Below are 22,102 nucleotides of genomic sequence, written 5' to 3'. Positions count from 1 at the left end.
TTATAACTGGAAGATTGTACCTCTGAATCTCCTTCACCTATTTTGCTCAGTCCCCCACCACTCTCCCCTCTGGTGACCACCAGTTTTTTCTCTGTATCTATGAGCCTGTTTGTTTGTTTATTTATTTATAAAATATTCCACATATAGGTGAGATCATACATTATTTGTCTTTTCTGACTTATTTCACTTAACATAATATCCTCAGCGTCCATCCATGTTGTTGCAAATGGCAAGATTTCATTCTTTTTTTATGGCTGAGTAATATGCCATTGTGTATATATATATATATATATATATATATATATATATATATATATATATACACACACATATATACCACATATTTATCCATTCATCTATTGATGGATACTTAGGTTGATTCCATATCTTGGCTATTGTAAATAATGCTGCAAGGAACACTGGTGTGCATGTATCTTTCAAATTAGTGGGTTTTTTCTTTTTCTTTTTTTTTTTTATAAATACCCAGAGGTGGAATTGCTGGATTGTAGGGTAGTTCTATTTTTAGTTTTTTGAGGAATCTCCATACTGTTTTCCACAGTGGCTGCACCAATTTACATTCCCACCAACAGTGCACGAAGGTTCCTTTTCTCCATATCCTCACCAACACTTGTTTTTTGTTGTCTTTTTAAAAATTTTTATTGGAGTATAGTTGATTTACAATGTTGTGTTAGTTTCAGGTGTACAGAAAATTGAATCAGTTATGCACATACATATATCCACTCTCTTTAAGATTCTTTTGTTTTTTGTTGTCTTTTTGATAATAAATATTCTGATAGGTGTGTGGCAATATTTCATTATAGTTTTGAGTTGCATTTCCCTGATGATTAAGGGTATTGAGCAGCTTTCATGTATCTGTTGGCCAACTGTATGTCTTCCTTGGAAAAATGTCTATTCAAATTCTCTGCCCAATTTTATTCAGATTTTTTAATATATATTGAGTTGTGTGAGTTTATTATATATTTTAGATGTTAACCCCTCACTGGATATACTATTTGCAAATATCTTCTCCAATTCAGTAGGTTGCCTTTTGCTTTTGTTGATGGTTTCCTTTACTGTGCAAAAACTTTTTAGTTTGATGTAGTATCATTTAGTTATTTTTGCTTTTGTTTCTTTTTCCTGAGGAGACTGATCCAAAAAATGTCACTATGACTGATGTCAAAGAGTGTACTGCCTATGTTTTCTTCTAGGAGTTTTATGGTTTCAGGTCTTACATTTATGTTTTTAAACCACTTTGAGGTTATTTGTGTAGATACTATAAGAAAGTGGTCCAGTTTCATTCTTTTGCATGTGGCTGTTCAGTTTTCCCAACAGTATTTATTGAAGACACTGTCTTTTTCCCACTGTATATATATTCTTGGTTCCTCTGTTATAAATTAATCAATCATATAAGGATAGGTTTCTTTCTGGGCATTCTATTCTGTTCCATTGATATCTATGTGTCTGTTTTTGTGCCAATGTCATATAGTTTTTTTAAAAATTAATTAATTAATTAATTTATGGCTGTGTTGGGTCTTCATTTCTGTGCGAGGGCTTTCTCTAGTTGTGGCAAGCGTGGGCCACTCTTCATCGCAGTGCGCGGGCCTCTCACTATTGTGACCTCTCTTGTTGTGGAGCGCAGGCTCAGTAATTGTGACTCACGGGCCCAGTTGCTCTGTGGCATGTGGGATCTTCCCAGACCAGGGCTCAAACCTGTGTCCCCTGCATTGGCAGGCAGATTCTCAACCACTGCGCCACCAGGGAAACCCGGTCATACAGTTTTGATTACTATAACTTTGTAGTGTAGTTTGAAATCATGGAGTGTGATACCTCCAGCTTTGTTCTTCTTTCTCAAGATTGCTTTGGCTATTCGGGGTCTTTTGTGCTTTGTACAAATGTTAAGATTATTTGTTCCAGTTCTGTGAAAAAAATTTTGATGAAATTATGAAACTTTGAAATTGATTATCTAGTCTAGTAGGGGTAAAGGCAGTTGAAAACCCTATAAGGGGAATATCAAATGAAATGACAAAGTAATTAAGTGGTCCTCTGAATTATAAGGGAGATACGTATTTTTAGATTTGGTTGAGTTTACTGATATGGCTGCACTTCCTAAAGATTCTGTATTCAATGTGCTAGCTCCAGCAGCTTTACACGGGACCGAAATAATTATTTTAAATATAAGAACTACCATACGACCCAGCAATCCCACTACTGGACATATACCTTGAGAAAACCATAATTCAAAAAGAGGCATGTACCAAAATGTTCATTGAAGCTCTATTTACAATAGCCAGGACATGGAAGCAACCTAAGTGTCCATCAACAGATGAATGGATAAAGAAGATGTGGCACATATACACAATGGAATATTACTCAGCCACAAAAAGGAACGAAACTGAGTTATTTGTAGTGAGGTGGATGGACCTAGAGACTGTCATACAGAGTGAAGTAAGTCAGAAAGAGAAAAACAAATACCGTATGCTAACACATATATATGGAATCTAAAAAAAAAAAAAAAAAAAAGAAAATGGTCCAAAGAACCTAGGGGCAAGACGGGAATAAAGATGCAGACCTACTAGAGACTGGACTTGAGGATACGGGGAGGGAGAAGGGTAAGCTGGGACAAAGTGAGAGAGTGGCATGGACATATATACACTACCAAACGTAAAACCGATAGCTAGTGGGAAGCAGCCGCATAGCACAGAGAGATCAGCTCGGTGCTTTGTGACCACCTAGAAGGGTGGGATAGGGAGGGTGGGAGGGAGGGAGATGCAAGAGGGAAGAGATATGGGGACATATGTATATGTATAGCTGATTCACTTTGTTATAAAGCAGAAACTAACACACCATTGTAAAGCAATTATACTCTAATAAAGATTTTTTAAAAAAAATATGTTTTAGAGAAGATCTTACACATTAACAGTCAATCCATCAATTTCATCTTAGGGAGAATGTTTTTGCAGAAAGGAGAACTGAACAGTAGTCTGGAATGGGAGGGAGGTGGAGTACAGGGACTGTGGAGACTTGGAGTGGGGGAAGAGAATCAAGATAGTAGATGAAGGGGAAGAGAATTAACAGTTTCTGGATCCCTGCTATGTGCCAGGTACTATATAGGAGCTATATATATACCACCTCTAAATTTTACTTGATACTCCTGATAACCACTTGATGTGGGGATTGTTATCATTCTACTCTAGAAGAGAGGAAACTTAAGTTCAGGGATGTTAAGTAACTTGCCTCAAATTACACAGTTCTTACATAGCAAAGGCATGACAGGAGCACAGGACTCCAGAGCACAGAACAGGGGAGTCTTGGTGGGGGGGTGGAGGGCTGCCCTTCTTATTTGTCAGCAACAGATCTTGCAGTTGCTACCTGCTAGCAAAGCTCAGCTGAATCAGATATAGCAGAAAATAAGCTGTGCCATTGTCTGACTATGCCGCCAGAGGGCACAACTTTGGAAGTTTTCTTTCTAGACTGTCTGCCTGTTTCGTCTGAAGCAAATACTTATAACTGAAAGAGCAGACTGTGTGTTGTATACCAAGAGTCAGTATGGACTGACCTCAGTGTTGGGAGATCTGAACTCTCCATTGCCTTGCTGCAGGACAAATACACCCATGACCATCCTATATGTGAGGTGTGCCCTCTCCTGTTCGGTTTGGGCAGTGGGTGTCAGGTAGTTGGAAAGATCCTTTGGGTTCAGGACTGATAGCAGCAGTAGGATTTTGAAATCCCATTGTTAAGTGTGGTCATTTCCACACAGTAGGAGCTCTGTCTATGTTTGCTTGAGAAGAAACAATGTCACAGTACAATCATCCTCTATCTAGTCACTGCTTTGTCAAAATCCCCCAGTGGCTTTCTAATGCCCTCAAGGTAAAGTTTGCACTATTTAACCTGGTTTCCAAGTCCTACCATAGACTGTGATCTAAGCTTATCTCAAACTAGCTCCCGTTTCCTCAACACTCACCCCAATCTTAACATACACACATCCTTAATGTAGTCCTGAAGCAGTGAGTGTCTGGAATTAGATGCTTCACATCACGCCCTGCACATGGTAAATACTCAAGAAGCAGGAGTTTCTACTACTACTACTACTAGACCTAGAAATTGGCAGAGGCAAGGTCGAACTCAGGTCTCCTGACTGAGTCCAGTGCTCTTTGCTCCCACTGCGCTTTGCAGCACACAGTTCAGTACATAGTGAATGCCGAACAATGAAATCTTTGATTCCACTCTCCTTGGCTCCTTCTGTGTTCTCTTTTGGGGTCCTGTGGCACAGGCAATGGCACAGGTGATTTTAGTGACCAGAGGACAGGACTGCTTTCCCCCTGAGCAGACGTAGATGTGTACAGCATCAGAAGTCTAGAGTTGGAAGCTACCTTTGACATCATCTCCTCCAAGCCGATGCATAAATAATTTCTACAGCACCCATTGAAAGAGATTCACCCAGCCTCTGCCTGTGTATATTTTTCCCTCAAAAGGCTGCTGATCCCAGCACTGTTTGGCTGTGATGGGGAAACTAATCTTTGCCCTGCTGCCTTTTGGCACGTTTGCCCTTGGTTCTCATCCTGCCTGGTGAAAAGACACATTTCCTAGCATGAACATGGGCACTGCCTGCTCTGACAATCTTCTTCCTCTCTTGTTATAGATGAAGGATGTGGCAGCAAAGCAATCATTCAAAGTTCCATCCTTATCATTTTTCACTTTGTTCTTTTTGGCCTTGGTTTTGTACACCAGCTTTGAAACTATCACCCCAGGGCTAATGCCTGGGGTTAATGAGTAACTAAGAACACTCTACTTTTGCAATACAGGGCATGTTATAAAAATGGAAAGATTTTGCTTTCTGAGAGATACAAGTGGCTTCTTGGGCATACGCTGTAAGTACTTTTTTTCTCTTTTGGAACCTTGAGCATCTCTATCAGCAAGACAGAATCCCAAATAACCATGAGCTCCAAATTCTTAACTCTAGAGGCCAAGGTCTAAGTGTGATCATCTTACAATTGACCTCCTACCAGCCTCCGTGACTTTTTCAGAAAAAGGACTTTGGTGACAATGTGGAGATTTGATAGAGGGGTAGAAGCAGGGGGATTGGAGTGGGAGAGATTGAAGGTCGTGTGACCTGCTAGGAGCTGGTGAAGTAGTTCAGTCCATGAACTGAGGCAGTGACAGTAGAAAGGGAGAGAAAGGAACAGTTTTGAGAGGTATTTAGGAGGTAGTACTCATAGGGCATCATGACTCATTAGATGTGGGGAATGAGAATGAAGAAACCCCTAGGATGACTGCCGGGTTTCTGGCATGGGAGCCTCAACAGACAGTGATGTGGAATGAAGATGAAGGAGCAGGTTGGAGGGTGAAAAAGATGATACGTTTACTTTAGGAAACTGAGATTTCCAAATTGAAACTGAGGTATGTGTGGAACATTCTGGTGGCTATATGCAGTAGGCAGCTGGACAAATGGCTGGGAACACAGGAGTACACTCTGCAATACAGTATGTAGTTTTGTGCAATGGCAGTTTAGTTCCTGGAAGTGGATGAGATCACTCAGGAAGGGAATGGAGGGCTATCTCTTCCTTCCTATCACTCATGTCCATTGTCACTGGATTCCACAGCTGACTCCCTTTCTCTGCTGCCTCGTACTCTTACAGGCTCGGAGAATCTTACATCATATTTTCTGGCTTCTGCTCTAATAATTTAAAAAAACCTGAATGAGTTTAAGAATAATAGTGATAAGATGTCTTGCAACTTAAATATGACTCTTTAGATGATACTGATGGTGAAAGAGATCTGAAATGCAAAAACTATACTTTCATCTTCCTGTTGTTTAGAAATATTCCTGTGACTTCCATATGTTGCATGAATGCATTAATTTCAGATCATGACCTTGTACATGGCTCCGTAAACTACCACCCTTCCATTCCAATTAGACATATCTTGTGAAAATTATTCTCCTTTTGTCTTTTATCCAAAGAAAAGTACAAGTATTCTCTCATCCCATCTCTCATAGATTTTACCTTAAGAAAAACACCAAATTAAAACATTTTAAAATTCTTATCTATAAAAAACTAATGTAAGCAGAGAGAGTGCTAATTTTATCTAAAGAGTCTTCCTTCTCCAAAAGGTTGCCTCTGGTTCAAATAAAAAGTAATTCAATTTCCATAAATTTGATTTATTCCCAGAGTTTTCATATGTCACTATTACATCTGAATGACAGTCCTTGCCATTATTTCTGTGGCCCCAGGAGGCCACTTATTTCCTGTTCCTATGAGATGTGCCATCAGTTTTTCAGGGGAGAAAGGCCCCCCCACAGGCCCTGGTGAGCACACCAGTAAATATTTTCTACAGTTTTACTAATCGCGATGGGTGAATACTATATGTTTCTGGTTCAGAGTTTTCATCCAGCTAAGATCCCCAATGGTTCTCTCACCTCATCTCTTATAGATTACCCTCCTTCCAAAATGCCACTGTTCTTCTATCTGGTTCTCTTGGTACTTGGGCTTCATTGTGCACCACCTAACAGCTGTGAAGGCAAAATAACCTCCTGCCTTTCCCCCCAACAAAATGCCACTCTCTATAAGATGTCATCTATCAATGCTGACTTTGCATTCAACCTGTACCGGAGGTTCACCACGGAGACTCCAGATCAGAACATCTTCTTTTCCCCTGTGAGCATCTCTGCAGCTTTGGCCATGCTCTCTATTGGGGCCTGCTCCAGCACCCAAACTCAAATCCTGGAAAGCTTGGGGTTCAACCTTACAGACACCCCAATGGCAGAGATCCAACAGGGCTTCCAGTACCTGATCTGTTCACTGAATTTTCCAAAGAAGGAGCTGGAATTACAGATGGGAAATGCCCTTTTCATTGGGAAGCAGCTGAAACCACTGGCAAAGTTCTTGGATGATGTCAACAACCTCTATGAGACTGAAGTCTTTTCTACAGACTTCTCCAACGTTTCTGCAGCCCAGCAGGAGATCAATAGTCACGTGGAGAGGAAAACCAAAGGGAAAATTGTGGGCCTCATCCAAGACCTCAAACCAAACACCATTATGGTTCTGGTGAACTATATTTGCTTTAAAGGTAAGGTTCTAAGATGTCCATTTCTAGTTCAGTGTTCCAATAATTTAATGGGGCACTTGGGGAAGCTCGTGGTCTTCTCACTGGCATCAGTAGGTGTCCCTCATACTACAGTGACCTGCTTCACTGGACATAGCTGTGTGTAGTTTTGGATCTTCCAGGAGGGACACACAGCTCGTGGATGAGCCCAGGAAATTTCTAGGGAGAGGGAACTTTCAGAGAGGTTAGTTACAATGGTATGAACACCTTGTCACATCTAGCTACAGAATCATGGTTTCCAAAGGATTTGGTGAGGTGAGACAAGCTTGCACTTGGCAGGTAAACAGAATTAGTTTTAAATCTTAAAGTGACCCTCACTTGCTGTTCATTCTTGGGCATGTTACATAAAGACCTCTATCATGTATTATGTACCCACTATATACTAAGCACCATGCTACATGTGTGGTTTACACACATTGTCTCATCTAATCTTCACAAGTGCCCAGGTTCACACAGTTAATAAGTTTCAGAGCTGGTATTCCCACCCAGGTTTGTCTGATTCTAAAGCTGGTGCTTGTAACAACAAGAATCATGTGACTCTTTCCTGAAGGTGCTGTGCCCAAATGATTTCTGCTGGTTCTACAGCACATGTCAGCCACGTTTGGTGGAGGAGTGAACGATTCTTGGCCACAAATCACACACTTGTAGACGGATAAAACGGCAGAACAGATCTGTTGTCTCATTTCACCCTGTGTGTTGGATGTGCTTATGCCTTTTTACGGAAGAGGAAACTGTGGCTCTGATGGGTTTAGTGTAAGTATAGTGGTTCTGAACACAGATGGAACATCTGTTGAACATGGAGTCTAACAACCCTGGGTGTGACTCCTGGCTCTGCCACCAGCTACCTGGGAGAACATGTAAAGTCACTTTCTCTCCCTGATCCTCAGTTACTCATTTGTAAAACTGGTTGACAGAAGGTACCTACCTCTGTGGTGGTATTAATTACTAGATTAGATGACTGATAGAGAAGTTCATATTGGCACAGATACTGGTTTTAAACAAACAACTCTCTTCTCTTTGTATTTTAAGCCCAGTGGGCAAATCCTTTTGATCCATCCAAGACAGAAGAGGGTTCCAGTTTCTTAGTGGACAAGACCACAACAGTGCAAGTGCCCATGATGCACCAGATTGAACAATACTATCACCTGGTGGATACAGAGCTGAACTGCACAGTGCTGCAAATGGACTACAGCAAGAATGCTCTGGCACTCTTTGTCCTTCCCAAGGAGGGCCAGATTGAGTGGGTGGAAGGGGCCATGTCATCTAAAACACTGAAGAAGTGGAACCGCTTACTGCGGAAGGGGTAAACATCTTAGATGATGTGAGAAGTGGAGGGTGGGCATAATGGCACAGAGACCGAATTCAGCAGAAATCCAGAGGCAGGAGAATCACTCTGAACCACTTAAGAGCTGTGTGTTGATCACTACAGTATAGTGAGGACATACTCTTTGCCAATCCCTTTGTTGGGCATGTTACATACTTTATTTCATCCAAGCACATCAACAAACCTGCAAAGGAGATAGTATTACAGGCATTTTTCAAATGAAGAAATCAGGACTAGAAAAATAAAATGAACTATCCAAAGTCAGCCAGCTAGTAAATTGGTTCCTTCCCAGAGTCCAAGTGGAGCTTGGGGAATGGGTAGGATATTGATAGATATTTCATACTGAGCTGGAAGTGCTAGACGGAAAACCATGAAATTCCCCCTGGTACTACCCATTGACATTCATGCCACTGGCTTCCCAACCTTCATGAACACCCCCAGAGATTATAAGTGGGTCACATCTTCCAACTTCCATTGCTGCAGTCCCAAATGGGCTGAACCAGAGAGCATTCCTTCCAGGATAACTTCTGAGGTTTTGGTGCCACGTGTTGACCTGCATAGTAGTGGTTGTCAATACCTAGGAGAGGAGCAGCACCCAATACAATAACATGGAGACAGAGAGGGAGGGAATCATGAGCTTGGTGTGCTGATAGCCATATGTCCCCTTCCCCTTTCTCCACAGGTGGATTGACTTGTTTGTTCCAAAGTTTTCCATTTCTGCCACATATGACCTTGGAGCCATCCTTTTGAAGATGGGCATCCAGGATGCCTTTGCTGACACTGCTGATTTTTCTGGACTCACAAAGGACAATGGTCTTAAACTTTCCAAAGTAAGTTGGTAAATTAGAGTCCTTTAATATCCTTTAGATGTAAGGGCCATTGAGAGTCAGTTAATTCAACTCTCTCATTTTATCAGTGATGATTCTGAAGCCTGTGGAGGCAGAATGACTTCTCCTAAGCCAGGTTTACTCCAGGGCCATTCTCATTACCCCCAAACAAGTCATTGTAACAGTTACTTCCATCCTTGACCTTCATGTCCTAAATGATTCTGTTAGAAGAACTTAATCATCAGAATTGACTCTGATGTGATACAGTTCTTGAGGAGGTGGCGGGGGCAGGGGACAGCTTAATAAGTGACTTCTAGAGGCAGAAAGCCATGGAAAGAGTGGTGGTTCCTTGACAGCTAGCTCTAAAATCACCAGAGAGTCATTAACTACACTTAGACAAGTGTCCTTCATATTCAAGCACCATCAACACAATACAGTAAAGGGGTGGCCCCATCTTTCCTTCTTCTTCCCTGCTTCTAAACTGTTCCAAAGATGTTTCCTGTTTCTTCAGGGGATCAGCAGTGTTTATTCTCCCCCCCCTCCACAGGCTGCCCACAAGGCTGTGCTGCACATTGGTGAAAAGGGAACTGAAGCTGTCCCTGAAGTCAGATTTCTGAATCAGCCTGAAATAGCTCTTCTTCATCCTATCATCCAGTTTGATAGATCCTTCCTGTTGTTGATATTGGAGAAAAACACCAGGAGTATTCTCTTTCTAGGGAAAATTGTGGACCCAACAGAAGTGTAGTTGGGAAAGAGGTTGTTGGCTAATTGCATGTGCTTATTGCAATGAGAAATAAATAAATAGTATAGCCTGATGTGATCGATGTGGGCTTGGATGTGCTTTCCTTTGTACAGGGGTGGAGACTGGACCCTAGCCGAACTGCATTGGGTGTGAAAGAGGCCACTCTTATGTTCAGATAGTCAATGAGTGACTCATTACCCAAAGCACAAGAAGGCCCCATGTCAATGCATTCTTCTTTGTCAGAACCCCAGTTAGTTAGCTCCCAGTTAGTTAGCTCCAACGAATTTTACTGGGCTGACAAATGTCTTGTCTTCTGCCCTCTTGGAGAATAGTTGAAATGCAGGTCAGGTCCTCCTAACCCATTATTTTCATAATAAGTACAATGAATATTAAGCAAAATAAATGCAGTAGATTATATATGAACTTATCAACCTCCTTCCTCCCACCCCATCAAAATTGTTGTCTGTGTTCTTGCCAGAACTGCCATTGGTGGGTTGTAAAAAGATATTTTCACTACAGGGCTGAGTCACAGACTGAGAGCTACTGCTAGGGATGTCGCTTTTGTGACCTAACAAGCATGGGACAAAAAAGCAAGAAAGACAGAGATGAACTTCACTGTACAAGCCCACCTTGCCCCTAAAAATGTTTCCTTATTGATAAGCTATAAGCTGACAGTGGAGAAGGAAAGTGATTCATTCATATTATATCTCATGGCCCTTCCTTTTCTGTATTCTAATCAGACTCCTTTCCAAATGTTGTACCTTGGTCTCACTTGCTCAAGTATAAATCTCTTGGTTAGTTTCACTGAAGTTTGATGCCTCCCTATCCTCAGATCCTTCAGCAATTTTCCCTTGTCTGTTCATGCCCTTCTACCCCCATCCACCAAACTAGACTTCATCTCAGACAATACGTATTCAAATCTCCAATATTAAAATTCAGTACACATAAATAGTACAATGACTGTTAATGATGTACTGTCTGAAATTCCAGCCCTAAGGCGAAACTCTTCAGTGATAGGGAAATAATAACAAATGCATAAGTGCTTTTGCAGATATTGTGCTTCCAGATTGAAATAAATATATATGTTTAGAAAAGTATGTAGCCCACAAACATTCTAGTGTTTTATTAGACAATTTGCACGGAGGTTTGCTTACTCCTGGTATAGTTTGCATTTTGGCTTTATGGATAAGAAACTGGAAGCCCAGGGAGGGAAAGTGATTTATAGCACAGAAAAGTCATCACTAACATGCAGTTTGGTTTCACTGAAGTTACAGTACAATCCTGGCTCTGCTACTTATACTGCTTTGTGATCTTGGACAAGGTACTTAAACCTTGCACCTTGTTTTCCTCATCTGTAAAATGGGAACACTAATAATATTCGTGTCAGCAGGATTTTGTGAATATTCCTTGCTACAGAATATGTAATGTTCTCATCACAGAGTCAGACATCTGATAAAAAGCCTTGTAAATATTAATTGTTTTTCCTGTTGGTCAACATCAGCCAGGAGCCTAGTGTCAGAGCCAAGGTTGTAGTGTGGGTCTCCTGGTTTGCAGATTTATGTTCTCTGGCACAGACCCTACATCCAGAGGCCAGAGTTAATGTTATACAGGCACCTTCCTAAACCTCCCCAAATGAATTGGATCAGAGGTTGTTCTCAGAGGAATATCAGTTTCTCCAGGGGTAAGTCGGGAATTACCAAGACACTGTCTTTCAAGCAGAGACTAAATCTCATTCAATCAGTCATTCCTGTAGCCAGATCACGAAGAACTACCACTATTAACCATATAAATCTCAGCTTATTCTAGCAAACTAGGACTAGAAGATAACTTCCTTAATTTCATAAATGTTAACCATAAAATACCTATACCAATATTTCAGTAGCAAAAGTTCACAGCAGAATTTTTACTAAATTGGGAAAAAGACGAGTATTTTCTCTATCATTGTTTCTATTAAACATTATACTGGAGGTCCTAGTGAATACAGCAAGATAAGAAAAAGAAGTACACATTATAAAAAATGTAGTGGAAAGGAGGAAACAAATCTCTCTACACAGAAAAACCAAGAAAAATCTATAGGTAAACTCTTAGAACAAAAGGGAGAAAACTTGTTGGGGGACAGGGTACAAAAGAGTAGTGGCATACATTGTACGAAGTTCATCAGCTCTGTTTTCCTTTCTCCATTATAATAGAATCATAGCCACAAGGCTTCCCTGATATACTGCATTTCCTAGCCTCCCTTACAACTAAGTGTGACCATGAGACTAAGTTCTCATTAATGGAATATGATGAGGTGTAGGTGTGGTGTGACATTTACTGGTCAGGGCATTACAATAGTTGGGTACCTCCTTCACTCTTTTTCCATCTCCTTTGAACTGGATTGTGGACTTACTTATGATCTAGTTTGACCACCAAGCAGATGAAGAGCTTTTTGGCAGTGTGGTGTAATGTATGTGCCTCTTTTCAGAATATTTTAAATGCCAAAAAAATTTAGGATTGCAAAGGCCATCAGTAACATTGAAATATAATTATAAAAATAATACAATTGAAATGACTGATATAGTAATATGTATGCTTCCACCACAACATATTAATTAATAAGATTTTATAACTGGTATAATAAATACATTCTTTCCAAAGTAATAGGAAGTATAAGTGCTTTGAAATTATGTGAACTTTGTTTGTGACAAAATCACAGGTACAGTTGTCACTACTGTGGTTTGTGGCCCACAGTTATAAATGAACAAAATGCTAAATATTGGTTGGAGGCTGGCAAAATTAGAGATGAATTTTTTTCATAAACAAATTTATAGATTCTCAGAATTTTGTCCTTAGACATCCTTGAAGTTTCTTTGGGCTCCAGGTTAAAAATTCTGCCTTTGCAGAAAAACAGGATGGAAAAGACCTGATATCTAAATACCCACATGGAAGAGAGGTGGCCACTGACGTAAAATTCTTATCCCAGATGATTAGGTGACCAGAAATAATTTTCTGTCTTCTTTAAGAATTAGACTTATTGCTGAGTCTATTTACTAATCAGGCTGCCATAACTATACTACAAACTGATTGGCTTAAAAAAGAAATTTATTTTGTCACTGTTCTGGAGGCTAGAAGTCTGTGATCAAGGTGATGGCAAATTCCATTTCTGTTGAAATCTTTCTTCCTAGCTGAAGCCTTTGTGCTATGCCCTCTCATGGCTTTTCCTCCCATGCATACATGTGTGTGGAAAGAGCAAGTGAGCTCTCAGGTATCTCTTCTTATAAGGATACTAATCTTATCAGATCACGGTCCCACTCTGGTCACGTCATTTAACCTTAATTACTTCCTTAGTCCGTATATAGCCACACTGGGGGGGGGGTAGGGCTTCAATGTATGAATGGGGGGAGCAAATACATTCAGTCCATAACACTAGCCTTATTCCAAGTCATACAGAAATTGGTAGCACTTGTGGAGATGTTGCCGGTTATATTCTCCAGGAAGCAGACAGAGTTCATCATACAGGATGTTTACAGGGAGTTTTTTTGTGACTGATGCAATGAAATGGATGGGCCTTCACACACCCACCTCAATCAGTCATTGGATATGGGCCAGACATCTCTCTACAGCTGAGGCTATCCTATAAAGGTCTAAAGCTGAAGACTTTCTATTGACAGGACACCTAGAATCTGGAAAAACAAGTTCTTTCCCTGAAGAGGAATATGTATGGTACATCTCCATGTCCAACACAATCTATTTCTTATGCTGCTTAAATCTACTTCTTCATATAAGTCCAAGAAGCAGATTCTCCAGAGTCCTCCACTATCTGTTCTAGATTCCTATTTTTCTCAGCTGGCCTCTGTACCTCACTTCGTGACATGACTGAGACCCTCATCCCTGACAAGTCTTGAACACTTCTCTGGCCAAGGTTGCTACATATGTCTATTTCCCATCAAAACTGGTCAAAGGAGTATCAAAAGGCACCATGTGGATTGCTTTGGTGCCAAGCATATTCAGCTTGCTCCCACTGTGTAACAACATTTCTTCCTCCTCCTGATAGAGAGGGTCAATTGCCTTTGCCTCAGATGGTGTAATAGTCTGAATCCATTTTTTAATGCTTGATTGCTAACACCTTCTAAGCCTCACCCCTCCCTATTCCCCTTGTGTACCACATCTGGGCAAGCTTATAAGAAACTAAGGTGTTCCCTTCTTTGGTGCTGATGGGAGGTTCAAATCACACAAGCATGCACAAAAGAATCTCCATACCCTACTCACCATAAAACCCCAAGCCAGTTTCATTTCCCTGATCTCTGAAGTCATTTTTGGACCAGCATAAGAAACCAGCTCTTTTGAAAAATCCTTACTATGTAAGTAATAAGACTTTAACACGTGTGTGTGTGTGTGTGTGTGTTTACCAGTCTTGACGTCTGAAACAAATTTTGAGCAGGGGTCCATTCTGTGTCTGTAAGGATGGCCACAACAGATGGTGACTCCTCTTGATGTTTGCTATTCCCTGAACAAAAGAATCCTGAAGTGTCCATGCAACATCCATAGCTTATAGTACAATAGGACTCTTGCTGGTTTTCATGGGAGAAGTGTTTGTCTTTTGGGGATCATGACCTGCAACCCTAAAGAGCCCAGAGTTGTAGGAACAGAAAGAAAAATTTCATCTCTGGACTGCCTTTAGATACAAGACTACAACATCAACTCTTCCCTGGATCTCTGCTCTGTTAGCATGCCCTGCAGATTTTGGACTTGCCAGCTTCCACAATCATGTGATCCAATTCCATAAAATCAATCAATGAATCTCATATACATTATATGTGTTGCTCATTTCCAGCTGAGGCCTCACTAAAGTCACCTTAATGTCCATATTTCTAGATTTCACTGTAAAACTCTTCCAGCCTCTACCTATTACCCAGTTCCAAAGCCATTTCCACATTTTTAGGTATTTGCTATAGCAGCACCCTATTTCTCACTAACAAAACATGTCTTAGTCTGCTTGGGCTGCCATAACAAAATGTCATCAATTGGGTGGCTTACATGACAGAAATTTATCTTAACATAGTTTTAGAGGCTAGGAGTCCAAGATCAAGGTGCAGTAGGAATTATTTCTAACAAGTATTAGCCTCCTGCCTTATAGATAACCACCTTCTCACTCTATCCTGACATAGACTTTCTCAGTGTGTGTGTGTGTGTGTGTGTGTGTGTGTGTGTGTGTGTAGATAGATCTCTCTCTCTTCTTCTTCTTGTAAGGCCCCCAGTGTTATCAGATTAGGACCTCACCCTTATGGCTTCATTTTTAGCTTAATTACAGTCTAAAAGCTCTATCTCCATATACCGTCACATTGTGGATTAGGGTTTCAGCACATAAAATTTGGAGGGACACATTCAGTCCATAGGAGAGGTCCTGCAGCATTTAAAATGCCAACAGTATACTTCTGGACTCTAAATAGAAAGACTTCGGGCTGAAAAAGTCTTCAAGAAAAAAGGCTCATTACTATTTACAATAGCCAGGACATGGAAGCAACCTAAATGTCCATCAACAGAGGAATGGATAAAGAATATGTGGTACAGATATACGATGGAATATTACTCAGCCATAAAAAAGAACGAAATAATGCCATTTGCAGCAACATGCTTGGACCTAGAGATCGTCATACTGAGTGAAGTAAGTCAGACAGAGAAAGACAAATATCATATGACATCACTTATAAGTGGAATCTAAAAAAAATGGTATAAATGAACTTATTTACAAAACAGAAATAGAGTCACAGATGTAGAAAACAAACTTATGATTACTAGGAGAAGGGGGGAAGGATAAATTGGGAGATTGGGATTGACATATACACATTACTATATATAAAATAGATAACTAGTAAGGACCTACTGTATAGCACAGGGAACTCTTCTCAACACTCTGTAATGACCTATATGGGGAAAGAATCTAAAAAAGAGTGGATATATGTATATGTGTAACTGATTTACTTTGCTGTACACCTGAAACTAACACAACATTTTAAATCAGCTATACTCCAATAACATTTTTTAAAAAGTCTCATTAAGTCTCTTCCGTTAGAGAGAAAATGGTAGAATAGAAAACCTTAAAAGCCCATTCTTCCACAAAAATAGTAAACTGGCAAAACCTGTCAGAATCAACTTTACTAAACTCTGGAAAGTTATTAATATATACACACCTAACATAGGAGCACCAAATATATAAGACAGTTAACAGCAGACCTAAAGGGAGATATTGACAGCAACACAATAATAGTAACAGACTTTAACATGCCACTTACATCAATGGATAGATCATCCAGACAGAAAGTCAACAAAAAAACTTCAGCCTTAAATGAAATACTAGAGCAGATGGGCTAATAGATATATACAGAAAATTCCAAAATGCTCAGGCCCAGATGGCTTCACTGTCACATTCTACCAAATTTTTACAAAAGAATTAAAATGAATTATTCTCAAACTCTTGCAAAAATATAGAAGAAGAAAGAACACTTCCTAACTTATTCTATTAGGCCAGTATTACCTTGATACCAAGGCCAGACAAAGACTTCACACACACACACGCAAAACAACAAATACCAATATCATTTATAGATATAGATGCAAATATCCTCAACAAAATACTAGTAGGCTGAACCCGGCAACATATATGTATTTATTTATTTTTGGCTGTGTTGGGTCTTCGTTTCTGTGCGAGGGCTTTCTCTAGTTGCAGCGAGCGGGGGCCACTCTTCATCGCGGTGCGCGGGCCTCTCACTGTCGCGGCCTCTCTTGTTGCGTAGCACAAGCTCCAGACACGCAGGCTCAGTAGTTGTGGCTCACGGGCCTAGTTGCTCCGTGGCATGTGGGATCTTCCCAGACCAGGGCTCGAACCCGTGTCCCTTGCATCGGCAGGCAGATTCTCAACCACTGTGCCACCAGGGAAGCCCCCCAGCAACATATAAAAAGTGTTATACACCATGCCCATGGGAGATTTATCCCAGGAAAGCAATGGTGGTTCAACATACAAAACTCAATCAATATAATACAGTATATTAATAGGGGCTTCCCTGGTGGCGCAGTGGTTGAGAATCTGCCTGATGATGCAGGGGACACGGGTTCGAGCCCTGGTCTGGGAAGATCCCACATGCCGTGGAGCAACCAGGCCCGTGAGCCACAACTACTGAGCCTGCGCGTCTGGAGCCTGTGCTCCGCAGCAAGAGAGGCCACGATAGTGAGAGGCCCGCGCACTGCGATGAAGAGTGGCCCCCGCTTGCCTCAACTAGAGAAAGCTCCCGCACAGAAACGAAGACCCAACACAGCCATAAATAAATAAATAAATAAATAAATAAATAATTAAAAAAAAAAAAAGAAAAGAGGTTGGCAGAGAGTGAGGAAGCAAAGAAATAAGGTAGACTTAATTGTGTCTAGGAAAAAAGTTGGATATTGTTGCTGTCATATGGGACTGAATGAATGCAAATAGACTGAAAGCTTATTGAGTTTTGAGGCAATTGCATTGACAGAGAAACCACAAACTTGTTGTAAAAGAGTTTATGACTGTATAGTCTGGTCCCCAAACCTGTACCATCAGGAAGAGGGGTGTGGAAAATTGTGTATCCACCAAGGAAGGAAATATCCCCCAAACCCACTTGAGATATTACTATGGATAGCAATGGACAAGGGAGTTTCTCACAGAGAAAAGATTCACTATCTAATCAGGGAACCTCCCTCACTACCAGGGCAGAGTGTCTTCAGACCTGATCAGTAAGATTCCATCATTGCTATGAACAAGTGATCACAGTATATCTTTCATTCCTCCATTTTTATAATGGAAGTTTTTATTCGGCTTACTCTGTCCCTATTCTACCATTGTCTATTGGGGACGTGGGAGAGACTGATAATTTAACTTTTAGTTCAAAAGGATCTACATGTGGACCTGATGGAGAGGACTGCACATCACCCAGAGATCCTGGATTTTGAACTGAATGTAGTAACTGTTTAGAACATTGGCTTATCTTCTTTGGAGAGGGAGTCAGTATATTCTAGATGTGAGAAGGAAGATGCATACAGATATATATAGCTAAGGAAACACTATAGATGAGGGAATAAAGGCTCAGGGGCTTAAGGAACTTTCCCAAACTTAAATGGCTTTTTTAGTGTTGAGACAGGATTCTTACTGCCATCTCACTCTGGAGCCTTTGCTCTTCGCTAGGACATTACTTGTCTCCTGGAAAAATAGTAGAAATAAGGGCATTGCCAGTAGTACTGGTATTTGTACAGTTACTTCCTGCTACAGCAGGAGGCCACCCACAGGTAAATAGAAAGCAATAAGCAAAAGCAGTCAGAAAGCTTCATCATTTTTCAACAATTCCAAGAAGTTAGTTGGAAAGTTGGAGCTTGGAATTAAAGGCCCAGAAGCAGAGGGGGACCCACAAACCTTCTTGATGCATTCATTCATTCATTCAACAGACAAAATGGGCCTATCATGTGCCAGGATCTGTTCCAACAAAACAAAACAAAAATATTCATGGAGATTACAATCCAAGTGTGGAAAGACTGACAGTAAACTAAATAAGTAAAATATACTAGGTCTTACATAGTCGAGTATCATGGAGAACAATAAAGCAAGGAAGAAGGAAAGTACAACAGTTCAGATATAATGGTCCCTTTCTGCAGGTTGGAGAAACAAGGGTTACTCTTTCTGTTTGATATACCACACTTCCCAGAACCTGAGATGAAACACCCTCACAAGGTCTAAGTTGATTTTTGCTCCCCCCATCACCTATTTGTTTTATTTCCTTGCAAATTATTAACTTTGCAAGGTACGATTTTGCAAGGGTTTGTCTCAGTCTGCACCTCCCTTCCCCTATCCTGTTGTGGCAATTGTCTTATCTACTTTCCATCTCTCTACTGCCCATCCAACAGGCCTGTCCTTTGCTGATTGTGGGCCTATGACTCCTGATGTTGTTCCACTTATTTCCTGCTTCTTATCTCAGTCTTTTCTTATTCATTCAAGGAGCCAGACTAGCACCACATGTGTGAGTTTTGGAATCAGAGGAACCTGAATTTAAACCTTGGTTCTATCACTTACTGGGTATGGGAACTTTGGCAAATCACTTAATGCCTGAAGAGCATGAAATGAATATAATGCTAGGAAAGCAATCTAAACTTGTTATTTAGATTGAAAAGTTGGCACCAGAATGTAAATTAATGCAACTCTTCTCTGGCAGTGCATCCGAAGGCTCAGATCAGGCAAGAATTAAAGTTTGAGTATACCACTGAACAATGAAGCCCAACTGCTAAGGTGCTGGTAAAAAGAAAAGGGTATATTAAATGGTGAGTGGAGGAAGGAAGTCACAAATGCTAAATATGATCTCAATACCAGCTAAAGAAATATGGGCTTTGCAAATAGGTCTTTACAAATAGGTTCTTTCTTCCTGGTCATGGATTTATACATATATATTTTAATTAATATAGTCCCTTTCTTCCAAAACTGTACATAAACTGTGTTTATGATGGCGAAATTTAGTCCACAAGTTGAGGAATATTGAAGCATAATCACAATAAATCTAGAGGAAGTATGAGCATTACCCATAGATTCTGGAATTGGAGCTCAGTGAAGTGACTGAAGAAATGTTGGAAAGTGACAGAATTTATTTTGGATTACATATAAGATAATTGTATCTTTTTGGGTAAGAACATTTTTGGAAGAAGGTATTTGGGAAGAAGGGGATGTAGATGTTGGGTAGCCCTAAGCATGGATTCTAATAGACATGTATTACTTTTTAGCAACCCAGCATCAACCTTCCCAGTCCTTACTGTACTCCAGTTTCCTTTTAAAGAAGTACCCTTGCCTTTTATATTAAATCTACTTAAATCAATGGCACTTCTCTCCTCTAATGAAGAGGCAGGCATATCTTGACCTAAGTTAGAATAATCTAATGCTCTGTGGCTAGATTTTGGATCTTAATAACAGGGACACAAGAATGAAAATGTCTGAGGTCTAAGCAAACCATGTGTCAGTATCCTCATCAGACCAATCATGCTACATCACCACTTTTTGTTATTCCTAGCCCAGTTGTCCAGTTTCCTGTTGGTTCTCTGAGCTCTTAATATCATTATAGCAAATTCACTTTTTAAGTTTGCCTGAGTTATTTTCTATTTTTTCTAACTTTAAAAAATTTAAAGAATTTCAATATGATAAACCAATGATGTACATGGGTACTATCATTAGAGCATGGGTTTAAATTCTGGTCCCACAACTTATTTAAACTCTCTGGGCCTCAGTTTCTTTAGTATTTGTAGAAAGGAGATGATAAAAATGGCACCTACATCATAGTTATTGTGTGATGTGTCCAATAAATGTTAGCTTTTACTATCATGTAACTGACTAAATTTTCTTAAATTAAGTATTCCTACCCTTTTGTCCTTCATTGCCATGTTATAAGGAGGAATGCCCTGTTGCGTGGGCAGCTCCCAGACATGGGATTTTATTGTGCTGATTGGAATAATGAATAGAGCTGCAGAACTGAAGGACCCTAAAAAGATTAGCTCAGTTTACCTTTGAAAGGGAAAGGTAAACTGAGCTAATTCTTAGGAAGAGGTGACTATTCAAAAGACTGGAGTCTTTTGAATATAACATTGTGATGTAACTAATCAGAGACAACAAGCTTTACTTTGTATTAATTAAAATAAATTAGGTGTGTGTGCGATGTTATGGGGGAGGTTCTTCTCCTGATATGTTCCTGGGAGTTTCAGCTGAAGCATTCTGTCTTGCCCCCTCTGCCACATAATTTCTTTTTAGGCAATGTCGATCAATACTTCCTCTATCTGTGCTCATTTTCCGATTGTCTTCTATAATTAAGTCTTCATCACCAACATGCATATAGTTAAGTTTTTGACCTGAATATTCCCTATGGTTCATAATATTCCCATTGGCCTGCCTCAGAGTTCTAAAGCACTTTGTCAATATTATTTAACTAGTGTTTACTTTGAAAACACTGAGGACCTTTAAACTCTCCCCATTAAGTACTTTACCTTTTCCATCTGGCAGCAACAAGTTTTGCTAAAGACAGGGTTCAAATGTCTCTTTCCCTGGTGCTAGAGCAGGACTACTTGAGAAAAATCTCTGCTTTTAATAAAAGTGACTTTATGAGAGGAACATCTTTTCCTATTGCTTACCCTAAATTATGTTCCCAGAATTTGCTAATTCTGTGGGAGCTTGGATTTATTTATTTGTTTATTTATTCATTCATTCATTCAGCCGTGAATCTTCCTCTTTATGGGAATGTAGCCCTTTTACTCCCCAACAATGCTGCATTTGTAGGGAGAGGCTTTGAAAATCAACTACATTTTTGATGTTCAGGCATACATACAAAACATTTAATAGTAGTTGGCCCTTAGTAGTGGGGGGTGGAGGTGTGGATTTTGGGTATTTAAATTTTTATTTTATACATTTCTTTTTTTAAACAAAAAGGATCATGTGATGCTTTTATAATTACACATTTTCCTAAACTATAGATCCTTCCTTATGAAGCCATTTTCTAAGGAAATCTATTATAATAATAGTCTCTATATCTGGGTATTTTATCCAGCTCAAATTCATGCTCAATCATGAAAATTATTTTCTTGCATATGCCCTTGACTCTCTTGCTCTTCTTTCACTTTGGCACACTTACTTGGGAAACTGGAACCTTGATTAAATCCACCTTTCTCTCATACTTGCACCTGAAAAGCTGACCATGACTGGAGAAAAAATTGCACAACAATAAATTAATGACCACATACCTCAACTACGTTTTTAATGCTGCCAGATACCTTGTTATTTGTTTTAAATCCATTAAATCTCCCATCCACAAAGGTGACTATTTCACAGCTTCTTCTCTCTCTTCAAACCTCTAATACCATCTCCCCCATCTTCTATCTCAGCTGATTTCTTTGCTTCCTACGTTGGAGACAAATTGAAACAAAGGGGAACTTCCACATACTCTTATCACTACTTCTATCCACTTAGCAGCATCTGCACCCATATACGCTAACTTCCTGCTTGTACAAAGATGATCTTTCCTTACTTTTCTCTAAAATCAATCTTTTTTGCACTAGATTGCATATTCTTTTAACCACTTTTGCTTAAGCCCC

The 22,102-nt window shown here is 40.0% G+C and overlaps 1 protein-coding gene and 1 long non-coding RNA gene across 2 annotated transcripts in view; both read left to right on the top strand.

The window, feature by feature from the left end:
• The window catches only part of LOC309653276, a 212,144-nt gene that overhangs the window by 59,076 nt on the left and 130,966 nt on the right, over positions 1-22,102 (top strand). The gene's annotated exons all lie outside the window — the stretch shown is intronic.
• Positions 4,802-10,076, top strand: SERPINA7 (serpin family A member 7). The gene is made up of 5 exons (XM_082447665.1): positions 4,802-4,868; positions 6,430-7,065; positions 8,131-8,404; positions 9,108-9,255; positions 9,800-10,076. Exons 1-5 carry the CDS (start codon positions 4,817-4,819, stop codon positions 9,995-9,997), a joined length of 1,308 nt encoding a protein of 435 aa, XP_082303791.1. The 5' UTR covers positions 4,802-4,816; the 3' UTR covers positions 9,998-10,076.

The sequence above is a fragment of the Balaenoptera physalus genome, assembly GCF_965194825.1.
Source record: "Balaenoptera physalus genome assembly, chromosome: X".
NCBI classification, from domain to species: Eukaryota; Metazoa; Chordata; class Mammalia; order Artiodactyla; family Balaenopteridae; genus Balaenoptera; species Balaenoptera physalus.
Note: the sequence above shows the minus strand (reverse complement) of the source record. Positions and strands in the feature narration are given on the sequence as shown.